The 9121-nt window shown below is 53.9% G+C and overlaps 1 protein-coding gene across 1 annotated transcript in view; it reads right to left on the bottom strand.

The window, feature by feature from the left end:
• PARD6G (par-6 family cell polarity regulator gamma) overlaps positions 1–8524 on the bottom strand; it is a 91166-nt gene extending 82642 nt beyond the window's left edge. The window contains exon 1 of the mRNA XM_027069255.2: positions 8288–8524. Coding sequence (XP_026925056.1) covers positions 8288–8359 — 72 coding nt within the window. The 5' untranslated portion in view covers positions 8360–8524. The remainder of the gene's footprint in view (positions 1–8287) is intronic.
• Positions 8525–9121: the final 597 nt, after the last annotated feature.

Consider the following 9121-nt stretch of genomic DNA (forward strand, 5'->3'; position numbering starts at 1 on the left):
TGCGTGGTGGGTTAGACTCAGCAGGACCACCAGGGCAGCTCAGTGTCCCACCGCACCGAGCATAGCAGTATCGCGAAGGCCAGCAGAGAGCATGAGTGCACTGAAGAGGCACTCATGCACACAGCCACCAAAGGACATGCACGCGGCTCTGGGCACCATCAACACAGGCAGAAGCACAACACTTGGCACCCATAAAAAATCTCCACTGATGCACACAACGTACCCTCTGGATACAGGAGTGTATCATTACGTCACAGGACCAGAACACTCATCGTTAGTGACCGAGCCCCTGATGGTGGTTACACTGGGGGTGGGTGCTGACTAGACAGGGTATGAGGGAAGCTTCCTGGATACTGGAATGTTCCACATTGTGATCTGCATAGTGGTCACCTGGGTGTGTAAGCATGCAAACTTTCATTAAGCTGCACGCCTGAGATTAGTGTATTTTAGTGTCACAAGGAGAGAGTCTGCCGCATTAAGTAGGTCTGGAACAGCCAACTGAAAAGGCAGCTATTTCAGCCTCAAGCCTGGGCAAGAGTGGGAAGGGATCGGGTTGTAAGAAGGTCAGCCTGTGGAGCAGGGGGAGGAGACAAACCAAGAATTTAACAGGGCTGGGCCATGCATGAGGCTCTGGGTGGTTTTCAAACTCTGTGAGCAGCAAAAGCTTTTTTTCTACCCCCAAGTAAAATGCAACACACATACCCTAAAATACAGAGCAGGTGCTCTGGTTGGGGATGAGGAGTGGAGCCTGCTGGCAAGCATCTGCTCAGAGCCCCAATGAGGAACACGGCCTTGGGAGGAGACAGAGCGATGGGTGATGGGGTGTGGGACACACATCCCTGGACCCTGAGAACCTGGGAAGAACTGAAATGAGGGGACATGGAAAAAAGGCATCAAAGGTAACTGATGTCACAGCTGTAACAGAGAGTGTCCTGGGCCTGTTACCCCTACCTGTAGGTAACTCAGGGCTGCCCGCGGCAGCTCCGGAGGAGGAAGCATGTAGGGCCAATGGAGCTTGCAAGGAAGGGCTATGAGCTTGGCTCCTGGAGACGCACACAGAGCTGGCTCTGAAAAGGGGCCCACGGGCTGCACCCCCTGGGGCTCTCGGCCTGTGATCAAACACTAAGGAAATTAGCAGACACCAACACAGCAGAAATATCAACATGGACTTTTAAAACAATTTCCTTTCAACTCTCAAAGTTTCTCTTTTCTGTTTAGCTCATCCTCTCCCCGCTTCTGTCCACGCTGTCCCCTGCAGCACTGGCAGGGAGGGGACAAGGTTCCTCTCAGAGGTGCCCGGAGAATAATCCCATCAGTGAGCCAAGTTTTGGTCACCTACCTCAAAAAGTAGTTCTTTTCTAAAGTATCCTAACAACTTCTGGACTAGTAGCCAACAGGAAAATCCAGCTGTTCCTTATCTGAATTCAACTCAGCCAACATTTTTTGGGCACCTCCTGTGTGCAAAACACTGCTTTTCACACTTTAGATGCCGAGTTTCTCCTTGGAGCAGATCACTGAGAAATGCAGCTAGTTTTTGGAGCTGGCCTCCTGGTCTAGTGCAGAGGAGAGCCCCCAGATGAGGAAAAGTGGAGGCCAGAGCCCAGCTGCTTCTGGAAGCAATGAAGGGAGAAGGTGGTCTGACTTATCTCGAAGCAACCATAGCAGACTTTGACGCTGCTGCTGCTGCTAGAAAGCAGGCGGGTGGTTCCTGGAGGCTGACCACCATGACTGGTGTTGGTGGGCTGACAGGCCAGCTGGGATGCGCTGGAAGCCTCTGAGCTCAAGGAAATGGGAAGTGGTGATTTGGTGACACTTGGGATATCAGAATGAAGGACCTCCACCCCACCCCCACCCTAATCTTCCCACGTGCCAGACCAAACCTTCATTGGACCATAGTTTTCTTTCTTTCTTTCTTTTTTAATCTTTATTTATTTTTGAGAGAGACAGAGTGCAAGTGGGGGAGGAACAGAGAGAGAGGGAGACAGAATCTGAAGCAGCCTCCAGGCTCTGAGCTGTCAGCACAGAGTCCAACGCAGGGCTCGAACTCCCGAACTGTGAGATCTTGACCTGAGCCGAAGTCGGACGCTCAACCTACTGAGCCACCCAGGCGTCCCTGGAGCATAGTTTTATAAGGAGGAGATAACATTTGTCTTAGCTATCTTTGTACGCCCATCATGAGCCCTATGCTTGGCACATAGTGGTTGCTCAGTAAATAAAATAAAATAAAATAAAATAAAATAAAATAAAATAAAATATCAACACATTGTGGAATCAGACTTTCCAGAACAACTACTGAGTAGAAAACTTCCCTTGAGACCATCCCATAAGAACCTGTAATGGTGATGTAAGAAAAATAGAACTTCTTGCCCTAAAAGCACAAGAGCTTACCCTTACAAGCTCTAGATCCAGACAGCCCAAGGGGGTCTGTCTCATTCTGCACAGGGCATGCTAGGAACACCTGCATCAATACCCAGACCTGGATTTCAGGGCTTGTCAGAGGAAGAGAAATCAGGACCCCTCCTCCCCCAGTGGCCACTGACAGTTCATGGCAAAGAGCATGCACTCTGGAGCCAGACTGCTGGGGGTCTCTGACCTTGGGCAGCTTCATGGAACTCCCTGGGCCTCAGTGTTCTCTCTTACATACTGGTGGTGATAACGGAACCCATCTTGCAGGGCTGTGATGGGACTTAAGGAACTATTATTGGCAATTGTGTATTTAGAACAGTGTCTGGCGTGTGTATCTGCAGTTAAACAAATTTGAAGAAATACTTCTGAGTGCACCCTGTACACAGAGGGGAGTGTCCAGCCTGGACCATCTGTATACCCCTACTGTGTCCAGGGGTAGCTTCAGAGGAAAGCTGCAGGGTCTAAAAAGGCTCACAGTACCTCCCATCACTCCCCAGGCTCACAGAAGACTAGAGATTTGCCAAGAGGAAGTGGTGAGCCAGTAAACACGTACTCGGCCAGCTGAACAAGTCTTACACTAACTCTTGATGCTCCCTTGTTAAATGACTACTGTCATGGTGGCTTCTGCTGCCATCGTTCCTAGCTCATTCCTTGCTTGCCTCTAAAGGTCCGGGGAGCACCTTCATGGGAAAGGGTCGGGGTGCCTCTCCTTTTTCACTGATTTTAAACATGACTCAGAAACCTTTGAGCTTCTGATACCCTGAATAGCTGCACCTTCCAATTCTTGACACTCCTTCCCTGAAACTGGGAGAACCCTCCATCTGAAATGCCATGGGTCCTAGAAAAAGGCTCAAACTCCTGACTAGTTGGAGTACCCTCTGGGAGAGTTCACAGGGCTCTGAGACCCACAAAAGGTTGGCATGGACACCACTGGCACCCACTAGACTGACATCTGCTACCTGGGTCCCTGGTGAGAGTCTCCTCCAGATGCAGCTTCCCACATCAAGTCACCGAACCTGTTTGAACACAGACGTGCACACATACAAAGCTGGAATCTTAAAAGGGTGTAGCTGACACACACAGGTGAGTCAAACTGTGTCAGGCAGTTCTTAACTGGCTGGCTGCAGGCAAGTGCCCAATCACCCCATGGGGAGGGCCTGGCCCAGCCCCCAGCCCACCAGATGGAAAGACATGTTCCTGCAGCACCGGGCAGCCAACAACCTCAGCCAGAGATAAGGTCTGGGGACCAGGGAACTTGTGGGCCGAAACACTGTTACCTCAGCACAGGTGGGAAAATCTGTTGTCAAGCAGCTCCCATAATTCAATAAAGAATAAGGACTAACAGAAAAAAAAAAAAGCATGTAGGAAAGAAAGAGGCAGCTAAAAATAGACAAATAGCCCACAAATATAAAACCGTTCAATTCACCAATAATTCAAAGATACAAATTAAAACAATGGGATGGGGTTCCACTTATCTACCTGGGAAAGAATAATGCCCAGTGCTAGGGGCAGGGGCACCTGGGTGGCTTAGCCGGGTAAGTATCCAACTCTGGATTTCAGCTCTCTGTCTCCCTCTCCCACTCGTGCTCTCTCTCTCTCAAAATAAATAAATAAACTAAAAGCAAGAAAGAAAGAAAAGAAAAGAGGAAATACCAGTGCTAGAGGGAGGGAGGGGTGACAGAGATGGGTGGGCAGATGTGAAACAGTATATAAATCTGCAGAAGAGACTTTCTGCAAGAAAATTTAGCAATATATACATATATATATTCAAAGTCTTATAAATGTGCATATTTTTAACATAACAACTGCACTCTAGGAATCTGTCCTGAAGAAACAATAAGACTTAATAAATCAGCAGTTCTTTATACCTTTTATGTAGCATATCTATACATACTCTGTAGGTAATGTTTATTTAGACTTTAAATATATATGTTATTCACGGCATCGTTTATTACAGAAAACAACTGGAAATGACCCAAATAGGATACTGGTTAAATTAATTATGGTTTACACATAAAATAAATACTAAGTAGTAATTTTAAAATATGTTTTAAGAATGTTTTTAAGAAAATTCTAATGACACGAGAAAACACACTGTTAAACTGACGGGGGAAAGCAGGCTATAGAATGACATGCCTGTAAAATATGATCCTGATTCTGTAGCATAAAGATGCTACATATGCATATAAAGGGTCAAGAAGACACACAGCAACACTGAACAGTGGCTCATTTCTGGATGGGAGACTTATCCCATTTTGTGCCTGATACAGTTTTTAAATTTTCTATAATGACAACATATTTGTTTACAATCCAGAAAAGCCTCCAACGTGATTTTTTTTTAATTTTTTATTTTTTAATTTTTTTTTTTTAACGTTTATTTATTTTTGAGACAGAGAGAGACAGAGCATGAATGGGAGGGGCAGAGAGAGAGGGAGACACAGAATCGGAAGCAGGCTCCAGGCTCTGAGCCATCAGCCCAGAGCCCGATGCGGGGCTCAAACTCACGGACTGCAAGATCGTGACCTGAGCCGAAGTCGGACGCTTAACCGACTGAGCCACCCAGGCGCCCCATCTCCAACATGATTTAAACAAAGCAGCAAACACTGGATTAAAACCCTTAGCAGTGAATCTCCGCCAAACACAATGGACATGACATGCCCCTGAGTTGTAAACACAGTCTTTGGTCTCTATTGTGAACAACCGCCTTGTGCCACACTGTGACAAGGGCCATAAGATGAGAAGGGGTCAGGAGTTGGAGGGGGCTTGGCCCGGTGAAGGCATTGGATGGGCTTTGTAGGAAAGGGCTGGTGCACAGGGTGGATTCTCAGAGAGCACTTCAGGTGGGGGAAAGCTACATAACCATGGCAGACAGGCCACCAGGTTAAGAGAATGTGAACGAGGCCCGACTGGGACTGGGTATCTGGACAATGATGGGCCTCCTTTAGCACCAGGGTCTTCAACTAGAAGGCAGGGGCTTGTGCGGGGGGAGCACACTGCTGACAGAGGGTGACTGTGCTCCTTCAGACATCCTCTAACTCCTATGCCCCTTGCAGACACCTCCCCTAGACACTGGCCTTCTTGCTACCCCTACGAGGCTCCAAGATGTGCTCCCTTGGGCCTGAACATGCTCCCCCAGACCTGTGCACAGTTCCTCCCTCCACACTGCAGGTCTCATGGGAGGAGAGGCAAAAGTCAAAGCAAGTGGCAAAAAGGCAGTCCCACTGCCAGGGCTGGGGAGTAGGAAGTACATTCTGTTGGTTGGGGAGGAACAGATCAATCACAAGTATGTGGAAATGTTTGTGATGGGGGAGAGCCACCAGGTCAAGGCTTTGGGAATTGACTAGCTGTAGCACATGGCCCAAAATTCTGAGAGGGTGAGAGGTGAATTTCAGACCCAATATCCTGAAATGCCACACAATTTCATACCCAGTATTCTGAACTGCAGGAACTGACATTTACAACTGCAGGAACTCCTCAAGTCTTCAAAGTGCTTTCACATTCATTACCTCATTTTTGTCCTGGGAAGTAAGCAGAACAGGAACAATGCCCATTTTACAGATGAAATAACCAAGGCTCTGAAAGTTTAAATGACTTTCCTGAAAGTTCAAAAGAGAAGTAGGTAGCAGACCTAGCTGGACTCAGGCCCCGGCACCATTTTCCCCACACGCAAACCGAGATGCTATGGCGCTACGTTTAACCTGAATAAAGACATCATTGTCATCAAGTTTTGCTTCCTGTATTTTGACAAGAGCAGCTGGAGTAAAGGCTCCCTGCGGAGATGGGCGCCATGGTATCAAGTATTAACCACTAAGGGGGGCAGTGGGAGGGTATACGCGGAAGGAAGAGCCAGGTGTACTCTCTGGACAGACAAGAAGGCAAGCCACGTCATCCAAAATGGAACGTGTGTGTGTCCAACAGCCAGCTCAGCAGGCACTCCCTGCACCCAGGTTGGTGTGGCCCTTTCAGGGGTGCTCCCAAATCCAACCCAAACTCCAGCTCTGCCACTCACCTCCAGGGGAACATTCACTGAATCTGAACCTGAACCCAAGCTTGGAGCACGGGCCAGCAACTGGGGAGCCAGAAGGGGTAGGGCAGTCTGACACAGCTGGCTGGGCAGCCAGAGCCCCCATAGCCTCTCACTCCTGTCCTGGAGGAGAGGCAAAGGCAGGCCCCCAGTAGCCTGCCCTGTACCAGCAGTCCAGAACTGTGTGATAAGGCCTGGTGAGGGCCTCTCCTCCAGATCTGTCCTTCTAGATCGGTCCTCTGGAGCTGTGCTTGTCATCAGGCAGCTGTGAGGCGCACATGGCTACTGAGCATGGGAAATGTGGCTCGTGTGATTTAGGAAAAGCGTTTAGTGTTAGTCAGTTTACACCTGAAATCAAACACCCTAAAAGGGCAGCCGGAGGGACCCTTGATGGAAGTGTTCTGTGGCTTGTCTGTGCTTGCTGGTAATCCCAGGGACGTGCACAGAGCAGAGGTACATGACCAGGTCCTGGATATGACACTGTGCCACTACAAGTGACCCTCTTGGGAGTCTGTATTCTCTCCCACAACTGCCTGTGAATCCAAAATAATCTCAAAATAAAAAGTTTAAAAAAAAAAAAAAAGGAACCACTACATGTGCTCAATGCCTATGGTAGTGGTCCAGGAGCTCCAATCAGCTGTCTCCACCCAGTTAAAGAAACCCACAACTGTTTGGAGCTCCCACTCATGCCTGTGGGTTCTTCCCTCACACACCCCGCAGCAGGCACACTTGATTTGGGAGGCTGGGGGTAGTCCTGGGCTAAAGAGGGGATGAGTTCCGGGCGAGGGTCACAGAGTTAGCATTCGGGGGAAGGGTGCGACCTTAACAGAAGTGAGGGGTTCATAAAAAGACAGTCTCCTCAAGATGAAAACGAAATCCCGAAACTCCATTGGCTCACTGCGGAGAAGCCGCCCCCCATCCTCGGCGGACGCCCTGTAAACCCTTTACCAAAGGACCCCCTCCGCCCTTGGCGGTCAGGGGCGGCCTGGACAGTGGGGGCACTGGACTCGGCTCCTTAGACACGAACGCCCGGCGCCCAAGTGTGTGTGGAGATGGGGGTCTGAGCCCACCCTCCGGCCCTGCCCCTCTCCCACCGGTCAAGCTGCTCCGCCTCGCTTTACAGGAGGGGGGAGGCGTGGAGGAAGGGCGAGAGGGCCGACCCCCAGGCGGCAGCAGCTTAGGGCCCGAGGAGCCCCCTCCTCCGGGACCCTGAGCAACTGCAACAAGACCCTCGTAGACAAAAGCGTCAGCCGCGAATGAGCCGCCCCCGCAGAGGGCAGAAGCGCCAGATCCTATCAGCCAATTACCCGAACGCGCACAGCAGCCCTCAAGTTGGGGCACGCTCGGGCCGGGGCGCGGACAGCGGGAGGGGCCACCGGCCGGGCGCGCCCAGAGAGCCTGGGCCAGGGGCGGGGGGGGTCCCGGCCCACTGCCGCTCTCTCCCGGCCCACTGCCGCTCTCCCCTCGTTAGTCCCGAGCCTCCTCCGCAGCGAAGGAGGCGGCGCGGCCAGGCCCTCCCCCGGCCCGGGCCCCCCAGCACCTCCCCCCCCCCCCCACGACCCCACTCCGAGCAGCCCCCGGGTCGCCCCGGAAACGCCGCCCCTCCACCGTGTGGCGCGCCGGGTCGCCTCCCGCTCGTGGAACAAAAGAGCCGCTCCCGCGGGGGTCCGGAGCCCGCGCGGCCCTCCTACCGCCGGGCTCCAGCTGCACCCGCCGGGCGGCCGGGCTTTGTGTCCGTGCAGCGGCGGGAAAGGCGGCTGGACCCCCGCACTCCAAAGTTGTCGCCTGCCCCGGTACCTCCCGCAGCGTCCAGTCCCCCCGGGGGCGCCCATTCATTCGCAGGGGGGCCCGGCTTACCTTGCTCTTGACTTCCACGGCGCTGCAGTCGTAGAAGCGCAGGGTCTGAGACTTGTGGAAGCTCCGGTTCATGGTTCCGGCCCCACTCAGCCTCGTCCTCGCCTCGGCTCCTCGCTCCCGGGGCTGCAGAGGACGCTGGGGGCGGCGCCCCCCGCCCCGGCCCCGGCCCCGGCCCCGGCCCGCGCGCGCTCGGCCGCCCCGCAGCTCTCAGTGCGGCGGCCGGAGCTGGGCTGGCCGCGCGCCTCGGGACTCCAGGGGCCGCGCGCGGGAGGAGCGGGGGGGACGCCGGCGCGCGCCGCCCCGAGGACCCGCCCCCAATCTCCGCCCCGCGAGCCCCGAGGGCCCGCCCCGCTTCCCGAGGAGCCGCCAACTCCCCCCCACCCCACGCCCACCCAGGGCCCGCCCCCAAAGCTCCGGGGGCCCCAGTCTCACCCGCGCCCAGAGGACCCGCCCCCGAGGGCCCGTTCCGCGAGTCCCGAGGACCCACGTCCCGCCACGCGCCGCGAGGACCCGCCCCCCCGTGCCCACCCCGCGCCCCGAAGACCCGCCCCACGACTCTCAAGGACCCTAGTGCCGCCCCGTGCCCCGAGGGCCCGCCCCCCAATCCCCGCCCCATTCCCCGAGGACCCGCCCCACGAGTCCCGAGGAACCTGGTCCCGCCCGGCGCCCCGAGGACCTGCCCCCGCGGCCAGCCCCCAAAGCCGCTGCTCCGCGGGAGGTGGCAGCGACCGGAGCAGGAAAAAGAAGCTTGGACCAACTCGGGGCGCCTCACTCCCACCTGGGCGCCCGCAACTTCTCCTTCATCTCCCCTCCACCATGATTCTGTTTACCTTC

This window comes from Acinonyx jubatus, chromosome D3, assembly GCF_027475565.1.
Source record: "Acinonyx jubatus isolate Ajub_Pintada_27869175 chromosome D3, VMU_Ajub_asm_v1.0, whole genome shotgun sequence".
In the NCBI taxonomy this organism is placed as follows: domain Eukaryota; kingdom Metazoa; phylum Chordata; class Mammalia; order Carnivora; family Felidae; genus Acinonyx; species Acinonyx jubatus.